The sequence below is a fragment of the Drosophila ananassae genome, chromosome 3R, assembly GCF_017639315.1.
Source record: "Drosophila ananassae strain 14024-0371.13 chromosome 3R, ASM1763931v2, whole genome shotgun sequence".
Classification (NCBI taxonomy): domain Eukaryota; kingdom Metazoa; phylum Arthropoda; class Insecta; order Diptera; family Drosophilidae; genus Drosophila; species Drosophila ananassae.
The window spans coordinates 27,796,919-27,815,935 of record NC_057930.1 but is presented as its reverse complement, the minus strand read 5'-3'; the positions used below and the strand labels follow the sequence as shown (position 1 = coordinate 27,815,935).

General features: G+C 40.3%; 3 protein-coding genes across 8 annotated transcripts; all 3 read left to right on the top strand.

Moving 5' to 3' along the window:
* Window positions 1-4,756: 4,756 nt before the first annotated feature.
* Window positions 4,757-5,274, top strand: LOC6497816 (34 kDa spicule matrix protein). Its single transcript, XM_001961470.4, has 2 exons — window positions 4,757-4,901; window positions 4,963-5,274. Exons 1-2 carry the CDS (start codon window positions 4,890-4,892, stop codon window positions 5,206-5,208), a joined length of 258 nt encoding a protein of 85 aa, XP_001961506.1. The 5' UTR covers window positions 4,757-4,889; the 3' UTR covers window positions 5,209-5,274.
* Window positions 5,275-6,361: 1,087 nt separating this feature from the next.
* LOC6497817 (protamine) lies at window positions 6,362-17,971 on the top strand. 6 transcript variants are annotated; one of them, XM_014906345.3, is made up of 6 exons: window positions 6,362-6,697; window positions 13,380-13,915; window positions 13,968-14,064; window positions 14,118-14,308; window positions 14,364-14,555; window positions 17,561-17,971. In XM_014906345.3, the coding sequence occupies exons 2-6, from the start codon at window positions 13,850-13,852 to the stop codon at window positions 17,582-17,584; spliced, it is 570 nt and encodes a 189-aa protein (XP_014761831.1). In that variant the 5' UTR covers window positions 6,362-6,697; window positions 13,380-13,849; the 3' UTR covers window positions 17,585-17,971. The 6 variants fall into 6 exon arrangements, with proteins under 6 accessions (XP_014761831.1, XP_001961507.2, XP_014761832.1 ...); XM_001961471.4 differs by lacking the exon at window positions 17,561-17,971 and adding an exon at window positions 14,629-15,709; XM_014906346.2 differs by lacking the exon at window positions 17,561-17,971 and adding an exon at window positions 14,629-15,709 and having other exon boundaries at window positions 6,367-6,697; window positions 13,380-13,620.
* Window positions 17,863-19,002, top strand: LOC6497818 (protein rolling stone). Its single transcript, XM_001961472.4, has 4 exons — window positions 17,863-18,090; window positions 18,157-18,370; window positions 18,429-18,732; window positions 18,785-19,002. Exons 1-4 carry the CDS (start codon window positions 17,950-17,952, stop codon window positions 18,957-18,959), a joined length of 834 nt encoding a protein of 277 aa, XP_001961508.2. The 5' UTR covers window positions 17,863-17,949; the 3' UTR covers window positions 18,960-19,002.
* Window positions 19,003-19,017: the final 15 nt, after the last annotated feature.

Genomic DNA, 19,017 nt, shown 5'->3' with positions numbered 1-19,017 from the left:
AATTAAAAATTTACTAAAGTAGTAAAAACTTATGATTTTCTTTATTTCTGTCCCAAAAAAAAATCTCTTTAGTTTTTCACAAAGCAATACCCTTTGGACTTTCACAAACTTGGTAAGGGAATCATCCGATTCGTCCTTAAGGACTGGTTCTCTTTGAGTTTTTGGCCACCCTGCCTTCACACATAGTCACGCATTTCGCGTTGCCATCGTTGTTGTTACAGCTGCGCATTTTTAAACAAGATTAAAGCGCGCACGTCGTCAACATTTTAGAGTGTGAGCCACATTGGTGGGGCAAGATATGCTGGGGCTGGTGGGCGGGCTGGCTGGCTGATGGGTTGGGTTGAAGGCGAGGGGGTTTAGCATTGCCGCCGGCAATTTGTTGACTTGACTGCAAATGTGTCGCATCTTAATGCGCTGTTATTAAATATGCCACAGAAAATGGAGGCAAGAGTACAACAAAAATAGCAACAAGGAAGCGTAGGAAAAATTCCACAAGGTTGAATCAGAACGAATGTCTTGGAAATGTTCTATTGGGTGGCCTTGGCAGAAGAATGTGATCAGACCCTGTGTATATGTGACAACCCTAGAATTATGGCAGAGTGCGAAAAGTAATTTATTTTTTACCTTAAGCTTTTGAGTTTGAAAGTCCGAAATTGTATACAAATGAAGCCGCGAATCCAAAATCAGGTCAGATTCAGTCGAAAATAATATTGCTTTATTTTTTTCGGCCCGTACCAGAGTGATTTTAAATAAATTGAAGAGTCACATTATAGGTTTGGTAAAGTGCGCAACACCATTGAAGAGCAAATTGAAATTATAATTGTATTAACCACATTTCGAGTCCCCTTGTATAATTTGTTCGAAGCTGGTTTCCATTGATGATTATTTTCGTATGCTGATTTTATTGAAATAATTAAACGCGGAAAAATGCCGAAGGTGCGCATTTCATTGATGACCCAAAGTGACACTTGCACATTCATTTGGTCCAATTGTGTTCATTTTTATTATTTTCATTTTTATTTTGTTTCGCAAGTGCACAAGTGTGTTTCGGATTTAAATTGCATTCTGTTCGGACCTGTCCAATGGTGGATGCCTGCTTGCAATAAATTCGCTTAATGAAGTTTTAAAAAATTCCGACCTGTGGGTGCCTGTGGGTGTGGTAGGCACTCTCCACGTGTTCTATACGAAATGCATTTAATGTAATTATTTCTTTAATTAAAATATTTAGTGCAACAGCGGGAGCAGCAGAAACAAGAACAACAATGTCTGCCGACGAAAAATCGCCGACGCTAACAATTTGCACAAAAGTCACGTTGCTGCTGTTATTATTGTTAATGTTGTTATAATGCCTTCAATTGACCATTGAGCTTAATTGAAACCATTAAAAATGTTCCATTCTTTCGAGGGGAAGCTTTTTTAAAAATTGGTTAACGGCAGTAATAGGGAGTAACTAGAAAGTTCATAGTTTGTGAGTAATATCATCGCAATTGAATCTTGCACTCTTGTGCATTTTGAGAATTAAATCTAGGGTCAAAAGTGCATTGCATCCGGCAATTCAGAACTTCCCCATTACATTCCTCTCACCAGCCAGCAAAAGGTTAATTTACTCGAAAAATTCCGGAATGCTTATTCTTAACAAATATGCAAGCAATTGCTTAGCTTACTTTGTAGGGGAGCTGAAAGGGTTTGGGGCACAATGGCCATCAAGAGGGTGCGGCGAAAAATGTAAGGAAAGGGCGAAGCAAATAGCAATGTGGCAGCAACAACTACACTGATTTATCTGCACAAATTGCCAACTGAAATTAATAAGAGAAATCAGTTTACCATTTCCTGTCGACAACGACGACTACGACAAGGACGACAAAAATACTAGAAAAATGCCAACTAATAGTCCATTGTAAATGTCGTTTCTGGCAGAGAGGGGCTGAGGGGATTGAGTGTGGAAATGAAGAGACATTCCAATAACTGTACAACATCCGGTTGCATATACACAAACACACACATCCTTTGTAATACGTATATATCAAAACCAAACACAATGGCGAAAACGTTTCCATTTTCAATGGGGGAATATTTCTATTTTAACATGAAAATATTTTTAGCAGCCTTTTGTGTGGTATATCTAAACGGCTCTTCACCTGACGAAGACCAGATAAAAAATCTGCCACTGCAAAAAAAAAATGAAAAAATAGGAGATAAAAACCTGGCCAAGAAAAATTCAATCTTAATCCAGTCGCTCGGCAGGAAATTTTTTATAGACTGAAAAGTAACTAAGCCAAAAATGAGAAAAAAACAGAAAAACAGATATGGATGCCGTGCACTTAGACCTGGTTGGCTGGGGCTAACGAATGAAATCGGGGAAATGGGTATGGCTTGGCTGAATGGAACCAGTGACGTATGCACTTGACTTGACTTGCACATTTGTGGTGGCAGAAAGCCTCGACAACTCGGTCGAAGCTACAGCCAAAGCCAAATCCGGAGAAAAATAGTTATTGTTAGAGCAACGAAGGGCATACCACAACGAAGGCAGTAAGTAGCTTTATTATAGGATTTTAAGTTATTAGACCAGTGGCACGGGGTGAAAAAGGAGTTGAAAAAATTGCAAGTGGATGAGAACCAAGGATGCAACGTCGAGGATTCACATGTGCGGCTTCAGGTTCGAGGACTTGGCCCAAGTGATGACAGGATGCTCTTTGGCCTACAGCCGAATTTGTCAACAAGACCTGAAAAGAAATTCAATTCATCATTCTTACTCTTGGTTCTTTTGCGGCTCAAAAAGGAATATTTTCAATGTAAGACATCAGATCCAAACCAAGGCACCCAATTCGAAAGTGTGAAACATTATTAGTATTAAAATTATTAATATTAAAACATTAATATTAAGGAAGAAGGAGGAGCCGAACTGCAAACTGTACAAGAGCATAATATGTAAAAACAAAAGAAATATTGTACAATTTTGAAGATAAAGAACTGATCCACAAACCGTTTATGATATTCCGCACAACAATCTTATGATTATTGGAAGAGATATAGCCATTGTATGAATTGTAAATGGGATCAAGTGATCAAAAATAGATTGGAAATTTTTTATATTCTTCTAACTAGAAGTCCCATTATTCTGACCAAAAAAAAAATATAAAGATCTGTTCTTCACTGCTGTTCGCACTAGTGATCAAAATTAAAATACCTTCTGAAAGTGTATGCATTCATTATATAAAGAGAAATATTTGAGAAGAGAGGAATATTTTTAAAATATGCTACAAAATTATTAAAAGTCATTGAATACATATGTACATATGCCCCATGTGAGAGCAGACTACTGATAATGAGACTTCAAATATTACCTTCCGATCAGTTGCTACTCAGCTTTTGAAATGAACGAATGGCTTATTATATTTTCGCTTTCCGTTCTGGGTGCTTTTTGTCTGGATTCTGCCGAAATCCATGGGAAAATTGTACTTCCAAAAGAATGTGAGAGCGTTATTTCGGACAAATGCTATCAAGCATTCCTTAAAGTGGACAAGCAATTCCACGAGTGCTGCCGGTCCAGGAGAAAGTCTAACCTTTTCGACGACTGTGCCTCTTGTTTAATTGAAGAGAAATCCACGGTAAACACCACAGATATAGTCTTCAAAAGCTTTAGTAATGATTGTTACCGAAGAGATCATGCAAACAGGTGCATACAAATTAATGGAAACCCACCACGAAAAGATCGTGGTCAGAAATAAACTCGAACAGTTTAACCATTATAACTTTAAATAAATATTTAGTAAATAAATTACGGAGAGCTTTGAATTACTGAGCGTGATACATATTCTATGAAGTGAATGAGCCAAGTATAAGTCGAACTTGAAGCTGATAACAGAGACTAGAGCATGATAAGATAGAGACTCGACCAAGATATTTTTATACCCTTGCAGAGGGTATTATAATTTTGGTCAAAAGTGTGCAACGCAGTGAAGGAGACATCTCCGACCCTATAAAGTATATATATTCTTGATCAGGATCACCTCCTGAGTCGATATGAGCATGTCCGTCTGTCCGTCTGTCCGTCTGTCCGTCTGTCTGTTTCTACGCAAACTAGTCTCTCAGTTTTAAAGCTATCGAGTTGAAACTTTGCACACACCCTTCTTTCTGTTGCAGGCAGTACATAAGTCGGAACGGTCGGGATCGGTCGACTATATCCTATAGCTGCCATATAACTGATTGATCGGAAATGCCATAACTTCGTTGTTTTTTAAGATAGAGAGTTGGGACTTTCCACACATGTTATATTTGACCCACATATCTTATGTACAAAATTTCATAAGGATCGGCCGACTATATCCTATAGCTGTCATACAACGATCGGAATTGGCATAACTTTGGTGTTTTTTAAGTTAGAAAGATGGGACTTGGTACAGATTCTATTTTGGATAAAATAATCTGATTTGCCAAATTTCATAAGGATCGGCCGCCTATATACGATCCGCTACATATCTAATAATATAAGATGCGTGGCGCCACCTAGCGGACTGCGACTGAACTGCAAGGGTATATAAACTTCGGCTCCGCTCGAAGTTAGCTTTCCTTTCTTGTTAAAATGTCAAATATTGCATATAACGAGAACTAAATAACTACAAAGAAGGTATTTAGGTCGTTTAGGAAAACGACCATCTGTTGTATGCAAAAGTAATTTTCCAAAACTACCTGAGTGCAAATGAGATTTTGAAATTCCACAAAACCAATCTGCTATAAAAATCTCCTATAATCATGCTTACCTAGAAAAGTAACATCCAGGTAAAGACTTTTGTAGGCGGAATCACCTATAAAGGGAAGATTCTCAGCTGAAAGAATAGTGTTTCAAGTGCCTTCGAAGAGTCCACATATCTTTACTCGCCGTTTTCGAGATGAAATATTTGGTGATTATTTCTTCTGAAACTAACCATTTGCTTTCCAACTAATAATTCGTTTTTTCTACAGATCATTTGTTTGATTTCGTTTTTCGCCATTACCATGGCTCGTCCCCAATTTGGATTTGGAGGTGGATTTGGAGGATTCGGGGGACAGCAGCAGCAGCAAGAGGCCTTTGGAGGAGGCTTTCCCGGCTATGGTGGAGGGTTTGAACAGCAGCAACAACAACAATCAGGGTTCGGTGGCTTTGGAGGAGGCTTTGGTCAAGAGCAACAGCAACAACAAGACTTTGGTTTTGGCGGATTCTTTGGATAACCAAAAACGCCAAATCAATAATGTGAATTATAAATGTCAATAAAGGAGTTAATATATATTTAAAAAGGATGTTTACTATTGAAAATTCTGGGAGTATAAAATCTGGGCGAAGCAGAAAATAACTTAATATGAAAACATATCAGTTAGCCAGCAAGCCATTTTCTGGTCACTGACATCGAAGAAAAATTCCGCTGAATCTGTTAGGGAGGATTTGGGAATTTATGCGTGTTTTCGCTGTGACCCAGTTAATAATTTAGTGCGATACATTAGGCGACAATAAGGCGACATTTTGGGTGTCAGCATTTGACGCTAAAACTAATTTAATGGAAAATATCCGAGGAGAAGACTTGAAATTTTCCCTTATCGCGACACGCAACTGTCGCGATTCCGCCGCTGGCTGACAACAACTAAGTATAGAATCGCACCCGGCTCATGTGGTTCATATTTTAGCCGACATATCTATTTATATGCAAATGCCACACCCCCCGGAATGTCGGGACAGCCCTACTGTCACCTGGACTACCCCTCCTCGAATGCGTGCCAAAGTCAAAGCCGAAGAACTTTCCTTTGTTGTTTCGCATTCCTGCGACAATAAATCACGGCACCTATGCCGCCGCCGGAAGGGAGTCGGCGGGGGAAAAACTAATAAATCTAAGGCCAATTAATTGACTTAACTGCTGCTGGCAAAGGCACACACCAGAGATGAGAGGCAAAGGCAAAAGCGAACGCAAGGGCAAAGGCATAGCCAAAGTTAAGCCAACGGCAAAGGCACCAAAGGGTCGCAATTTATGGCCGCAACATCAACTTGAACCCACACATAATAAATCATAACATTTTACAGATAATAGAAAACCTCACACATGTCCGATGAATTGCCTCCCTTAGCTAGCGTAAGATATCGGTTTGTTAGCCCGCTGGCTAGAAATTTTAATAAGCCGCAAAGAGTTTCTACTACGAACAGTGAAGGGAATAAAAATGGTTTCGCATAATTTATGCCGCCTAAGAGGCAACTAAACACGCCACCGTCGACACGAGCACTCAGGCGGCCTGAACGAGCAGGAGCAGGCTTTCCAGGATGCTTACTTTCCATCACATCTTGCAATATTCCTGTGTCTTTTGGGTTTGAAAAATCTTTTCTCCTAGTATGCTCTGATTCCGTAATCGTGCCTATAAGCACCCGAATTTCTGACAAGGGCTCAGTACATATTTGAAGCAGTTAGAAACCAGTAACGAAATTGATGGTGAAATTTTTTAGTTGTTTAGTGAAAAATTGTTTATTCGAGTATAAAATTTTACTCCAGTCTCCGACTGGTAAATTTCTTCCTAAAAAAAACTTTCCATCGAGGTTGCAACAATTTTGATTCTAGTGTGCTTTGACTTTGTAGACTTGACTATTTTAACTTGAGTTCAAATATTGCCCAGTTAGTCTCTGAAGCTGTAAGAAAACGGTTCCAAAATTTGATGTAAAATTTGGAAGAAGCAACGGCGGGTAAGTCTGAAACGTATTGGTGCCGCTACCAGCCTTTCGAGGTATTCCATACTCCCATATCTTTGGGGTTTGAAAAAACATGCTCTTTTAGCTTGTGCGGTATAACTCCAAATTGTGTTTTGATATTTTCAACCGTAATTCGGATCGCGTGAGTTTACTTGTCTTGTCGGGTTAGGAAGGTGGCAGAAGCCAATGTCGATTAGACGTTTTAACGCGCGTTGAACGAAAGTGTTGGAAGTTGGAACGGAAGCTTCCTCGGGCAACGCCTTTGGACCGGGCCGTGTGCTTGTCTAGATGTCGGATGGTAATGCCCGCCTATCTAGCCTTAAACTAATGCTGAGGGCAGCCCGTCGACAGGCGAGCGCCACCTTGCCACGCCTCTGCCTTTTAATGGCGTCGTTTACATGCAGCCACAAGAGTTGTCACCGGGGGGGCGGTTATAAATCATACCGCAATTTTTGTGTCCATCGGAGAAAAGTAGAGTTAATCGGTGCTCTTAGTTTTCTTTTGCCGTCGAAATCGTAAATAAATTATACGCCCTGATTGATCAACTTTTTCCCGATGACAACCATAAAGGGAATGCAAGCAGGGACGGCCCGCTGTCATTGTGGCCGAAAATGTCGAGGCAGCCGCTCGTAAGCATAAATCCAAGTGACGCTAATTGTTTATTGCAATTACTGCTGCAGTTGTTGCCACCGTTCAGTTACGTGTGCAGCCAGCATCGAGACGACAGGAGCTGAAAGGGTCGGTGTGGCAGGAAGAGGGGTTGTGTTTGCATGCAAATTTTGTTGCATCTGCAGTTGCTGCTGATGCTTTTGCTGTTGATGCTGCTGCAACGGCAAACAATTACTCAAACATTGTTGCAACTGCTGCTGATGTTGTGGATGTTGTTGCTGCTGCTCGTTGTGCGTGCTAAATGGCAACTACTCTGGCGGCTAATGATAATCACTCGACGCCCTCTGCTCCTGTCGATTTCTACTTAGTTTAAGCTGCTCCGTGTTTGGCTTTTATCTTCATTTTAGCTCTTTGTCAGCAGCTTAATCAGAAAGGTTTTCAGAGCTTTGTTTTAATTGAATGATACTTTAAACACACGAAAATAATGAAAAATTTGAATCATTCGGAAATGCTATTTGAATCCACCAAAGCAGGCCAAATGTCCCAACCCTCGCATTTTTTTAAAGTTTGGTAAATAGGTTGACTCCTGGCCATTTTTTATCTTTTAGTCAAAGTATATTACATTAAAATTTATCATCCTTCATGTGCTTATGCAGATTAAGATGGCCAAGACGTATGTACACTTGGTGGCTAAGCTGTCGGTTTCCGTGTGGCAAAATGATATTAATTATGGGCTAATGTTGTACTTGCAACCGTATGCTGTCCCTTTTTCCTTGCCCCCTCTGTGGGCAAGGTCCAGACCAGGACGGCTTGGCCTTGGCTTTCCTCTGATTAAGTGACTTTCCAAAAGGACAACTGTGTGGCCTCTCAGCGGTTGGTTTCTTCTCCCCCTACTATCTGTACAACAATTGTTAGTGGATATCACACTTACGGGGCATATACTCATCCCGAAAAAGTTTTTCCTGAACTTTCATTAGTTCCTAACTCTATTTTTTCAGACATTATACGAATTTTTTACGACTTTATACGGATCTTTTTTACCTTGCACGGATCTTTGCCGTACAAAATGGATTTGAGACGCTTCAAATATGATGATGCTTTGGACGAAAGAAACCCGTCCCAGATGGAGACATCCACCGATGGCATGCTGACCGGATGCAAGCGAAAGGACGCAAAGCCAAAGGCGACATGCAAACCCAAGAATAAGAGTTCGTGCGACCCCAAGCCAAAAAAAACACGCGCTAAACCAAAAGCTAGTCCCAAGAAGGCATGCAGTGCCAAGAAGCCCAAAAAGCCCAAGAAGACCAGTTGCAAGCCCGGTCCAATCATGAATAATGGTTATCTGAATTTCGTGCGTGCCTACCGAGAAAAGCATTGCGGTATGAAGCCAAGGGAACTAATTAGAAGGGCGGCCCGCGCCTGGTGCCGCTTGTCCGAGGAAAAAAAGGACAAATACCGTCGCATGGTACGCTTTTGTGCATTATATTTCACACTACTCGGTTACTAAAATATCTTAACCCCACAGGCTTGCAAGGTTACCACTAGTCAGCGCCACAAGCGCCGCCGTGTGTGCCAAACGGGGAAGTGTTCGAAGTCTTAAGTGACCCAAAGTTAAAGTTCATCGTTCAATCGCAGTCTTCCGCCCTCGGCTCATTCTGATCTGAAAATTGAGGTTTAGGTTTCCAAACTAGCAGTCTGTATTAGTAATAAAAAAAAAATTCGCTTTCGGTCAAATGAAATTTTTAGTGGGACCTCAAGAGCGGGACCTCGCTGCAAGTGAGCAAAGCAGCTATTGATCTGCTATTGAGATTTTTTTATAGAATGCTGAATAAAATAGCATGAATTGAAATAATTACAGCTCGCCGCTTATCAGTTTATATTCAATTGTTGAAATGGCTAGACGTGTTATTATAGCATTGTCTATTTTGAGTGTATTCAGTCTAGTTTGTGCGGATGTTAACATTTTATTTTCAAATCAGGTGGATATGGAATTCCACGAGTGCTGCCTATCTATGCGGAAATCCAATGAGTTTGACAGCTGTTCCTCTTGTTTAATAAGACGACAATTAATGTTTGACAGCATTATTAAAGTGAAGCGCGTTTTTCATAATCGTTGTTGCAAAAAAGATTATAGAGGAAATTGCCTACGACGTCACTAAAAGTAATGGTCAGAATTAAAACAAATATATAAACAATATCTTTTATTCATTTCCATAAATATTCTATAACTTCGAAGGGCTTGCTCGTTCAAAATTAATATTGTTTTTTTAGATAGATTTTTTCAAAACGCGATCGAGATCAAATTGAACAGCATAATATCTATAATATATAATATATCGAATTGTGGCTGCCGGCCACTACCCTTATGGCATGAAAACGGAGAAAACTACAAACTTAGGTACAAACTAGGAACACGAAAATCCTTTGTATGCAAAAGACATTTTCCAAATCTACCTGAGTGCCCAGGTAATTACGAAATTCTTCAGAAATATTTAAAGTCTGCTATAATCACTGTGGACGGCAGTCGAGGTGACGACCTGCATGACTTGGCATGCGCGAGGAGACTTTATATATAGCCGAAGAATACAAAATTTTCTGTAGGCAACCGATCTAACTAAATATATACCCATCGGAAGGTTTTGTTATAATTAGATAATTTTTTTCCAAACATTTTCAAAAGTTATTTTGTTTGGCTAAAATTAGAGTGAAAGTAAAGAGATTTAGAATCACTAAATTGGGGCTGGTGGAGACATTTTAGTCCCCAGATAGAATATTTTAATATATTCGCATTCTAATGCTAAATACGCGTCGATTGGTACGCGAATAGGAATATTTTTTATATGCAATTTTGTACACCTATATCGCATTATTTCGTCACTAAAATTGATATCAGATATTTTGGGTTTCACAAGCAGGTTCGTCACCGGTATTTTAACTCGTCAACTCGTAAAAGCGTTGCTTATCTGGAGCAAAGAAAGATTATCCCATGTAAAGAATAGTGTTTAAAGTGCGTTCGAAAAGTCTGCATACTTTTTGACGCCGTTTTCTAGATCAAATATTTGGTGACTATTTCTTTTAAAACTTACCATTTTCTTTCCAACTAATAATTCGATTGTTCTACAGATCATTTTTCTGCTTTCGTTTTTCGCCATTACCATAGCTTGTCCCCAAGTTGGATTAGGAGGTGTATTTGGAAGATTCTGGGGTCAGCAGTAGCAGCAAGAAGCCTTTGGTGGCGAAGGCTTTCCCGGCTTCTGTGGCTTGGACACCAAGACGTTGGGGGTTTTGGTGGATTTGAATAAATGATTTCAATAAATCGGTTAATGTCTATTTAAAGAAATGATCTGCTCCAAGTAGTAAGAATTTAAAATAAACAAACCAAATTTTGACTGCACTCAAAGGCGCAGATTTATGTTTTGATTATATCTTTATAAAAAAATGGTTTTAAAAACAAACTGGGCGAATATCGTGTGAACTGGTGTACGCTTAGATACATTTGTATCTCTTGGCTCGCTGCGCGTAGCACGTTTATCTGTTTATGCAGTTGTACAAGCCCATGGACTAAATTCAATTTATTATTCCACTATATGAGCTTTCGCACTTAACTTGCATGAATATATAATGAGCTCTCCGCTATGGAAATGGAACGGGTAACTGCTAACGCTGAACGCTAAATGGGAAAGGTAATAAGGAGGAAATAGGGGGTGAAATGAGCGGAGAAGGGCTGATTGGGGCGGAAAGGTATCGCAATATTGCGTGTTCGAAGCTTGCCGGCAGTCCTCTGACCCGGCGCCTGTTGTGAAACGGCTAAATTGAATTATTAATAACACGCAGCGCTCGCACTGGAGTGGATGCTATGTATATCTGTAAATGTATATAATGCATATTGTGGTTTTGCGGCGACATCTTTGGGACAGAAAGTTAGCAAGGAAAGTATATAAAGTATAAGTAGAAAGTATAGCCAAAAGGTAAAGAAGGGACTAATCGCAGCACTTACGACCATAATTTGTCAATTTTCGAAACAATTCACCAAGCTGGCATAAATTGTCTGGTGGGCTCTTCTTTCCACTTTCCTGTCGTTGGCTTTTGGCACCCATTACAGCCCATTTTTCTTATTCAAAGGGACATGGCCGCCATGAAAATGGAAAGTGAACCCAGTAACAGTGACGAACTGAAAAAAAGACATTTAAATACCGTAGTGTGCATAAATTACTCAAGAGCTGACATTTTTCCACATAAATGTGTAAATGAGTCTCAGTTTTTGGCCTTTTTTCGGCCTTGCCGCGAACGAAATTGAAACGGAAAGAGGACATCGAGTTGGGGCTGCTGCAAACTCCATTGGAAAACTTGTTGCACTCGCGTATTAAAATAAGTTCTGCAAAACGAATCCATAAGCAGTCGTCTGATGAAAATTCAAAGGTAGTAGGTAATAGGGTAAGGTCATTTAAGTGGCCAGATATTAATAAAAATGAAATAAATAAAAACTGAGCAAAAATCAAATAAAAATGAATTGAGTTTCCAATAAATGTAGTCCCCAATCAAATTTAATCGAAATTTACTAAATGGGCCAAATAAAAATTCACTTAGCTAACAAGGAGGAAAATCAAACAGAAATTGCCACCCTTGATTTTGGTGCTCTTTGTTTTTTTGTGCCAAAAGGAGAAAATGTAAGAAAATTACCGCCCCTTTGTGCATTTGGGCCGAAGATAACTGCCGGCCAAATGACATATATTAGGACCAAGGTACACTTACAAGAAGGCTGGGACGGCTTATGGATGTGCGCAAAATCAATTCAGGCTCGATTTCCTTTGATGAAATGGTAAGTGTATGGGCCAGAGTATGTCGGCCATCTCCACGCCGTACGTGACAGTTGTGCTAAAATAAAAAAATAATAAAATAAAAATTACCACACATATGTATCTATATGTATGTAGGTATACATAAGTGTGTATACGGCGTAAAAAGTATGATAGGTGCAGCGCAAAAAAAATGTTCAATTTCCCTTGTGAATCGTAGAATATTGACCTGAAAATCGATCAATTAATAATGCAAATCCTTTATGGTCAGTTACCAGGAACAGTCGCCGTTAATTAAAGCACTTGTCCGTACCATCCTGCAATCGCCTTAACGTTGCCCCTCTCCGTATCCGCCGGGTGCTATGATTAATGTTTAATTAAGTTTGCAACATTCACCAAAATGAAAAAAATCATCACAGAATCGGCAGCCACGGCAAAGGATTACATCATATTTAATCACAGTCATTATTTATAATGATATCGCTTGCATGAGGCATTATAGTCAGTGCCTCGGAAATATGCCTGCCACAAGTTATCACAAGCTCCAAGTAAGAGCTCCATTTTATATAAGCTTCATAAAGTGAATTTTATGAAAGTCTCTAAAGGGATTCCGCAAATTGATTTCGCCTGCATTCCGAAAAATTTTGGACTTCTCTGCGCTGAATCGCTTAAGCTGAATAGGCTATTGAAATACTTGTATTATTAATAATACTAACTCGTATTATTAATATTCAATATTTCAATCTTTATTCAAAATGAAATAAATAATGTAAAACAGTATAACATTTAAAGTATAACATTCACACAATTTTGATGCAATGGCTTCTGATGTCATTAAAATATTTTGATCCAATGGCAGCCGATACAGATTATGGCTGTTCATAAATTTGGAATTACTCGCAGTGTTATCCTGAAATTCCCTTATTAAAATACTCTTACGAGCGCTTCTGGGGCCGATTGTATGCAGAGAGGCTTAAAGTCGTCCTTATCGACAGAACGAGCCAAAGTGCAGTTGCGTTCGAGTTGAAGTAAATTAATTAACAATGTTTATTGTTTGCTCAATATGCAAGAGTTGCATTGCAGAGGCCATTATGTTTTCGATGCTTTCGTAACTCTTATTATTTCGACTACAGTATGCAGTTCAGATGCTTGTGGTCGCTCTGTCTGACTGACAGTCAATTTTCAGTGGAATTTAAACCGGAGTAATATTTCACAATATTTGCAGCGCACATTATGAATTCAAATTAAATTATTTTGTTTTGCCTCTACAGTTTCAGATGCTTCTGTTCGGACAGCCATCTCCATCAAGAACTTGGATCAATGCGTAATCTGTTAATTGGTAATTGTAAACCATTAGAAAAGCAACATGCAGAGTTGAGAAACCTGCGGCAAGAATCCCTTAATTACAAGTACAATGACTGAGGTGGCTCAGAGCATAAGTTATTGTTGGCTTTTGATGAATGGAAATCCAAAACACGGCCGATTAAATTGAGAATGTTGATTAATGAAAATGTATGAAGATTTTTGTTTTATAACCGAATAATGTAAAAATGCCCTTTGAATATTTAATGATATATTATAACTACTTTTAAGGCAGGTTTAATTTTAAACGACTCTGCCCATTGCAATACCAACTAATTTAGAAATCAATCCAATAATCTTTTTATTGTCAGTCAAATTCATTTCTGTTTCGGATACCTAATCAAAATTGCGAAAATATATTGTGGGAAATTCCGAAATTATGGCAGATATACATGAGTTGATTGTCACTTGCATTATTTTTTTGTACCAAATCTATTTGGTTTTCGTAAGTATTCGCACATAACATTCGATAACAGTCGAATGATTGTATTTTCTAGCGATCCATTCACCCCATCAAGAAGGATGCCTTGCTGCTTATTTTTCACAATATCATGCTATACTACGTCATTAATATGTTTAAGCATCTGGCTCAAGGTGGGTTTCTCTTCTGGATTCTAAGCTTTTGCTCAATTTGGCTTTATTTTTAGATACTATCAACTCTCCTGGCGCTGTGAACACTTTCTACTATGTGCCGCTGGTCTATGAGGAGCCTGCTGGCTCGGAATTAAATCACAGTTGGCACGAACTTCTCAGGTCTTCCAGTTGGCTCTTTTTCGAGTCTCTGTTCCGCCATCATTTGGTCCTGTTGTTGCCGTTTAATTTGGCCATCCTGGTTCCCGTAAGTGATTTGCTTTGTTCTGTGGACCAAAGTGCTCCCTCTACTCACCTTTCAGCGCTGCAAGTTGGGCTTCATTAGCTCTTTGGTGCTATTTTCTAACTTGGTGATGTTCGGGTGCTTCGCCTCGGCCATCTGTCAGCTGATGATTTCTGCCAGCCATGCCCACAGCCTGCGCCTTCTCACAATACTGTGCCTGGGTCCCATGTGTCAAATGCTTCTGATGCTCCGCCTCCTGGTTCGCATGTGGGTAAGTCGAAACCACCGAATGGATCACCTAAGATGCCCTGCTCCTTTGCCTCTAATTTTTTTTGTTTCTCCAGTTCAGTATGTGGATTGTTGTTTGAGACGTACATCAGCCGTCATAATCAGCATCTGCACCCCTGAGTTAGTAGGTGCAATCAAAGCAATAAACGTATCAAAGGCAACCGTGCTTTCCACTGGCAAACGCAAGCGAAAATCACTTTCACTCCGCAAACTGCCAAACTGCAGTCATTTATGGCAGGCCAGCAGAAAAGAGGGATAACTTGCCAGCCATCCTCTGAAACGTGTGTGGCGCAAGGGCCAAAATCGCATAACAAAATTGTTGCTGAAAAGTTGAACAAATATTGAGGTCAGCAGAATGCCGAGTAAAGTCTCGAGCGGGCAGCATTGTTACTGGTGCAAACTGTTTGCTAGCCTTTGGCACAAACTTCTGACACGCTCCCCGGCCCCAGTCGGACTCGGATCCGGATCCGGAGCCTTTGCCGGAGCCGTTGTCGTAGCCATGACTCTGAGTCCAGAGGTGAGCTGAGGGGACTCCACAGAGGCTCGCCCTGAACGAAAAATATTCAATGAAAATCGGCAGTCAACAGACCCCTCTTTGTCAATAATACAAAATGGAAAAAATGAGTTGTTGCTGTTCGAGTTTGCATGGTGCAATGCAGACGTCGACGCAGCCCGGGGGTCCGGCTTCGAAGCCGTCTGTCCCGACAGCCCACTACCATACCCTGAGCATGGAAGCCACTGCCCCGCACCAGCCCTGCACCGTCCCCAAGCCCCGAATCCCCAACCCCTCAGGCGTGCCAGCTGCCTTCGCATCGAATTGAGAAACTGCCGCAAATGCTTTTCGATTTTTCGTTTTGCCACGGACAAGCCTTGGCTTTTCATATTGCATAATTGATTGGGGGTGCTTGGGGAGGAGTGTGTGTTTGGAGGTGTGGGCTGGATAAATACCAAACAGACGGCATTGTCACCACCCCTGGCAACCCCTCTTCGCCCGCATTTATGCACATTTTCAATATGCATTCAGATGCCATTCCCCATGCATTGATTGCCGCATTGGGCCAGAAAAGAGCATTGCCAAGTTGTGTGTTGTATTTACGCTTTCCTTGGTCATAATTAAATTTCAGGACTTAAAAACGATACTCGCAAAAAAAGCAACAAGTAGGGTCTTAGTTGCGGGTCCAAAAAAAAACCCAATGGTAACAAGTTTTAAAGGCCTTAACTTTGGAAATATAATTTCAAAGTAATGGCATGTCCTTAGGATCTTTTCGAAGGAAATACTTTCTAAATTATTAGGGAAAAAATCAACTCATAAAATATGATACATTGTATCTCAAGGCTTCTCTGGTATTAACTAGCTCTTCTTTATCTCATACCTATTTTCTTGCATACTAATAACCTAGCCCGAAAGGATACTGTTCCTTGCGAAGTTTTTTCCCTTCATTGCACTTTGAGTTCCTATTCATACAGTTAGTTCACCCTCATGGAATGATGTACTAGAGCTCGGAGAGCCCTCGACGAATCTTAAGTCAAGATATGGCTGCACAGTAACCTAACGAGCCACAGACGTCTTCGGGCCCCATCCATGTGACTATATAATAATGAGCAACGGCACAGGTCCTCATTTCTCTAAGCATGAGCAATTTAATTTTAAGCCACCCCACATGCACACGCACAGTGCCACATATACAATTGTGTATCCACGTAAGAGATATGGTACCTAAAAGAAGCTCTATCAACTAGAGAGTCTTGGGGCGGGGACGTGGGCCACGGGCATGGGCTGCCTTAAATTAAGATAATGACACGTGAGGTATCGCCTCCCGGGGCTTGGAGTGCTTGGTAAATTGCGATAACATAGAAACGACCTGAATGGCGGCTCACTTTAAAACACTTAACCCTTGACGCCAAAGCCAGCCCAACAGCCCAACCACCTCAAACACAACCATCCCTCTTTACCCATTGAATCCTCAAACCAGCGATCCACCCAGGCGATTGCACGCACTTTTAAAGCGCAACTTGATGGCAAACTGCCAAAGAGTTTGACTTCCTTGTTGGCGGATGGGGCCCTAAAGTAGGACATGCCAGTGTGCAGGAGAGGAACACTTTGTGGCAAACTGGACAGAGTTTCTTACTTCGGGGTACAAAAAGTAATTAGGTCATCAATTGGCATGAAAATTCACAGCTCGAATGGCTTCCGGAATATTATAGTGTAATATTAAAGCAATTATTACAAAATAAAGACTAAGTTTTTAAATAAAACCCTTCATAAATGTGATAAATGAAAGGATAAATTCTTGTGACTTTCTTCTTTCAGCATATTTCCCGTTTCCCATTTTAACTCACTCATTTTTACTGATTGATGTTCAAATCAGCTAATCAATTGGAATAACAAAACCTAGGGAAACATCTACCGAACAAAAAAAGCCACCGAATTGCGACGTCAAATCATTGAAGTTGGGAAACAAAATTTGCATTTCAAATAGCCACATAAAACATAGGTATGTCCTTGTATTTTTACCATTTCCGTTGAAGTGATTTGTGAAAGATATGCAGACTAGTCTCTGACATGTAATGTGGCCAGTTGAGAAAATATGCGAGACGGGTCTACAGAGACGCTCGGCGAAGAGGAAAATATTTTCTGCTCCAGACTTTAGCCCCAAGGGTGCCAACTACTTAAAGAAACAGAAACAGAGTGGCTAAAAGACACACCACAGCAAACCAAACATCTTTTGCCCAAAAGATGTGGACAAACTCAAGTTACTTAAAACTTCCAGAGACTAGTAGTGTGACTTCTTCAAAATGATTGTTTCAATTCCAATTTCTGGAGCTTAGATTGTTGGTGAAACCAAGGATATTATTTTCTTCTGATTATTCGATCCACCTTTAATGAAAAAAATCCTATTTCTTACTTTTGTATTCAAGTTCTCTTATCCCACTGTGCAGTTGTTGCTTTGTTTTCTCATGTAATGGCATTTTAATTGCACGCTACAGCTCAGCCAAGTGTCTCTCAATTAAAAGTGTCTGCCTGGCTCAAAACGACATCCCGTCCCGCCATAATCTTGCAATGAATGAAGGGAAGGGCGAGCGATGGCAGCCACATGTCGTAATTTGTGCGAGGCGAGATGCGAGGAGATCTCGGCCCGGCCCACCAGTCACCAGGGACCTTTACGAAATCGCATATAACTGTTAATTATGCACGGAAAGCTGCGTGCAGGGCCAGATAAGAAGTCCGGAATGAATATCCCAGGAGATGACTGGCTGGGATTACCGCCAAGTCATGCATTGGCGGGTCATGAACTTTAAGTCATTTTGGAATCAACTTCGTAACAATATCTTTGTAAATTGTTTCTAAATTTTTTGGATTGATTTGAAATTTTTTTATGAATGGACTAGTACGTTTATTATCCGGCAGCGAGCCGGGGTCCACATCAAACCAGAAACCATTAAGTCTCAGGGAAGAGTTTCGCCTTCAAAGATTTGGCCTGCAGCACGATGAACCCAGGGACTTTATGCGCTCGCAAGTTGGTCCAAGACTCCAAGACTTGAAGACTTTATTTCAGTTTCCAATTATGTATTTATATTTCCAGTGGCAATCGAAGCCGAAATCGGTTGGCTTTCTGGTCTATCGCTGGCTAATGGGTGGCTTCTTTAGTACCGGCGTAGTTAGTTACATAATTAAGTATTTCCAGGGAGGCCACTGGCTCATTTATTTGACTAACTGGGGATTCCTTTTTTGCGGCGTAACCAGCGTAACAGGAGCTGTTCTTGTGACTCTCTATCATCGGCAACCCGATAATTGGGGTAAAACTAATCATATACTCATAAATTATTTCATACTCTATTTGCGTTTTATATCCAGTACCGCCTAGTAAACTCGTTAAGTTCTATTGGGCTTGTTATTGGATAAACCTCACAATTGCATTTGTGACTTCTCTGACGTATTGGTCCGTCATTTACCCATTGGACCGAAGCCCTGATAATCCAACTCGGGTGTCAGATCTTTACAACCTATGGACCCATGCCGCGCCGCCCATTTTTTTCACCGTCGATCACTTGGTAGTGGCTCAACCATCACGTTTACTACATTTCATTTATCCTTTAGGGCTGTCACTGTTTTACGCTGGATTCACATTGGTCTTCTACGCACTGGGAGGAGTAGATTTGTAAGATCGAAAGCTATTGGTCCAAAATGTATAATGTTTGATGTTTTTTTAGAAACGGACGTCGCTATATATATGGTTTTCTGAATTATGCAAAACCAAAAAGAGCATTCAAGACCATTGCTAAAATCTGTATACTGATTGTGACACTTTCTAGTTTTCAATATGGACTATATCGTTTCAGATTGTTCATGGCAAGGAAACTTGGCTTTTCTTCTATTTCTGAATAGTTAACAGGGAAATCAACATCAAATAAATACATACCACTTTAAATATTAATACCCAAAA

Coding starts and splice junctions, on each gene's coding strand:
- LOC6497817 (XM_014906345.3), top strand. CDS start 13,850: ATGGCAGATATACATGAGTTGATTGTCACTTGCATTATTTTTTTGTAC. Junction 14,065..14,117: donor GTTTAAGCATCTGGCTCAAG/GTGGGTTTCTCT, acceptor CTTTATTTTTAG/ATACTATCAACTCTCCTGGC. Junction 14,556..17,560: donor GCCTCCTGGTTCGCATGTGG/GTAAGTCGAAAC, acceptor TGCACGCTACAG/CTCAGCCAAGTGTCTCTCAA.
- LOC6497818 (XM_001961472.4), top strand. CDS start 17,950: ATGAATGGACTAGTACGTTTATTATCCGGCAGCGAGCCGGGGTCCACA. Junction 18,091..18,156: donor GGGACTTTATGCGCTCGCAA/GTTGGTCCAAGA, acceptor TTATATTTCCAG/TGGCAATCGAAGCCGAAATC. Junction 18,733..18,784: donor GCACTGGGAGGAGTAGATTT/GTAAGATCGAAA, acceptor ATGTTTTTTTAG/AAACGGACGTCGCTATATAT.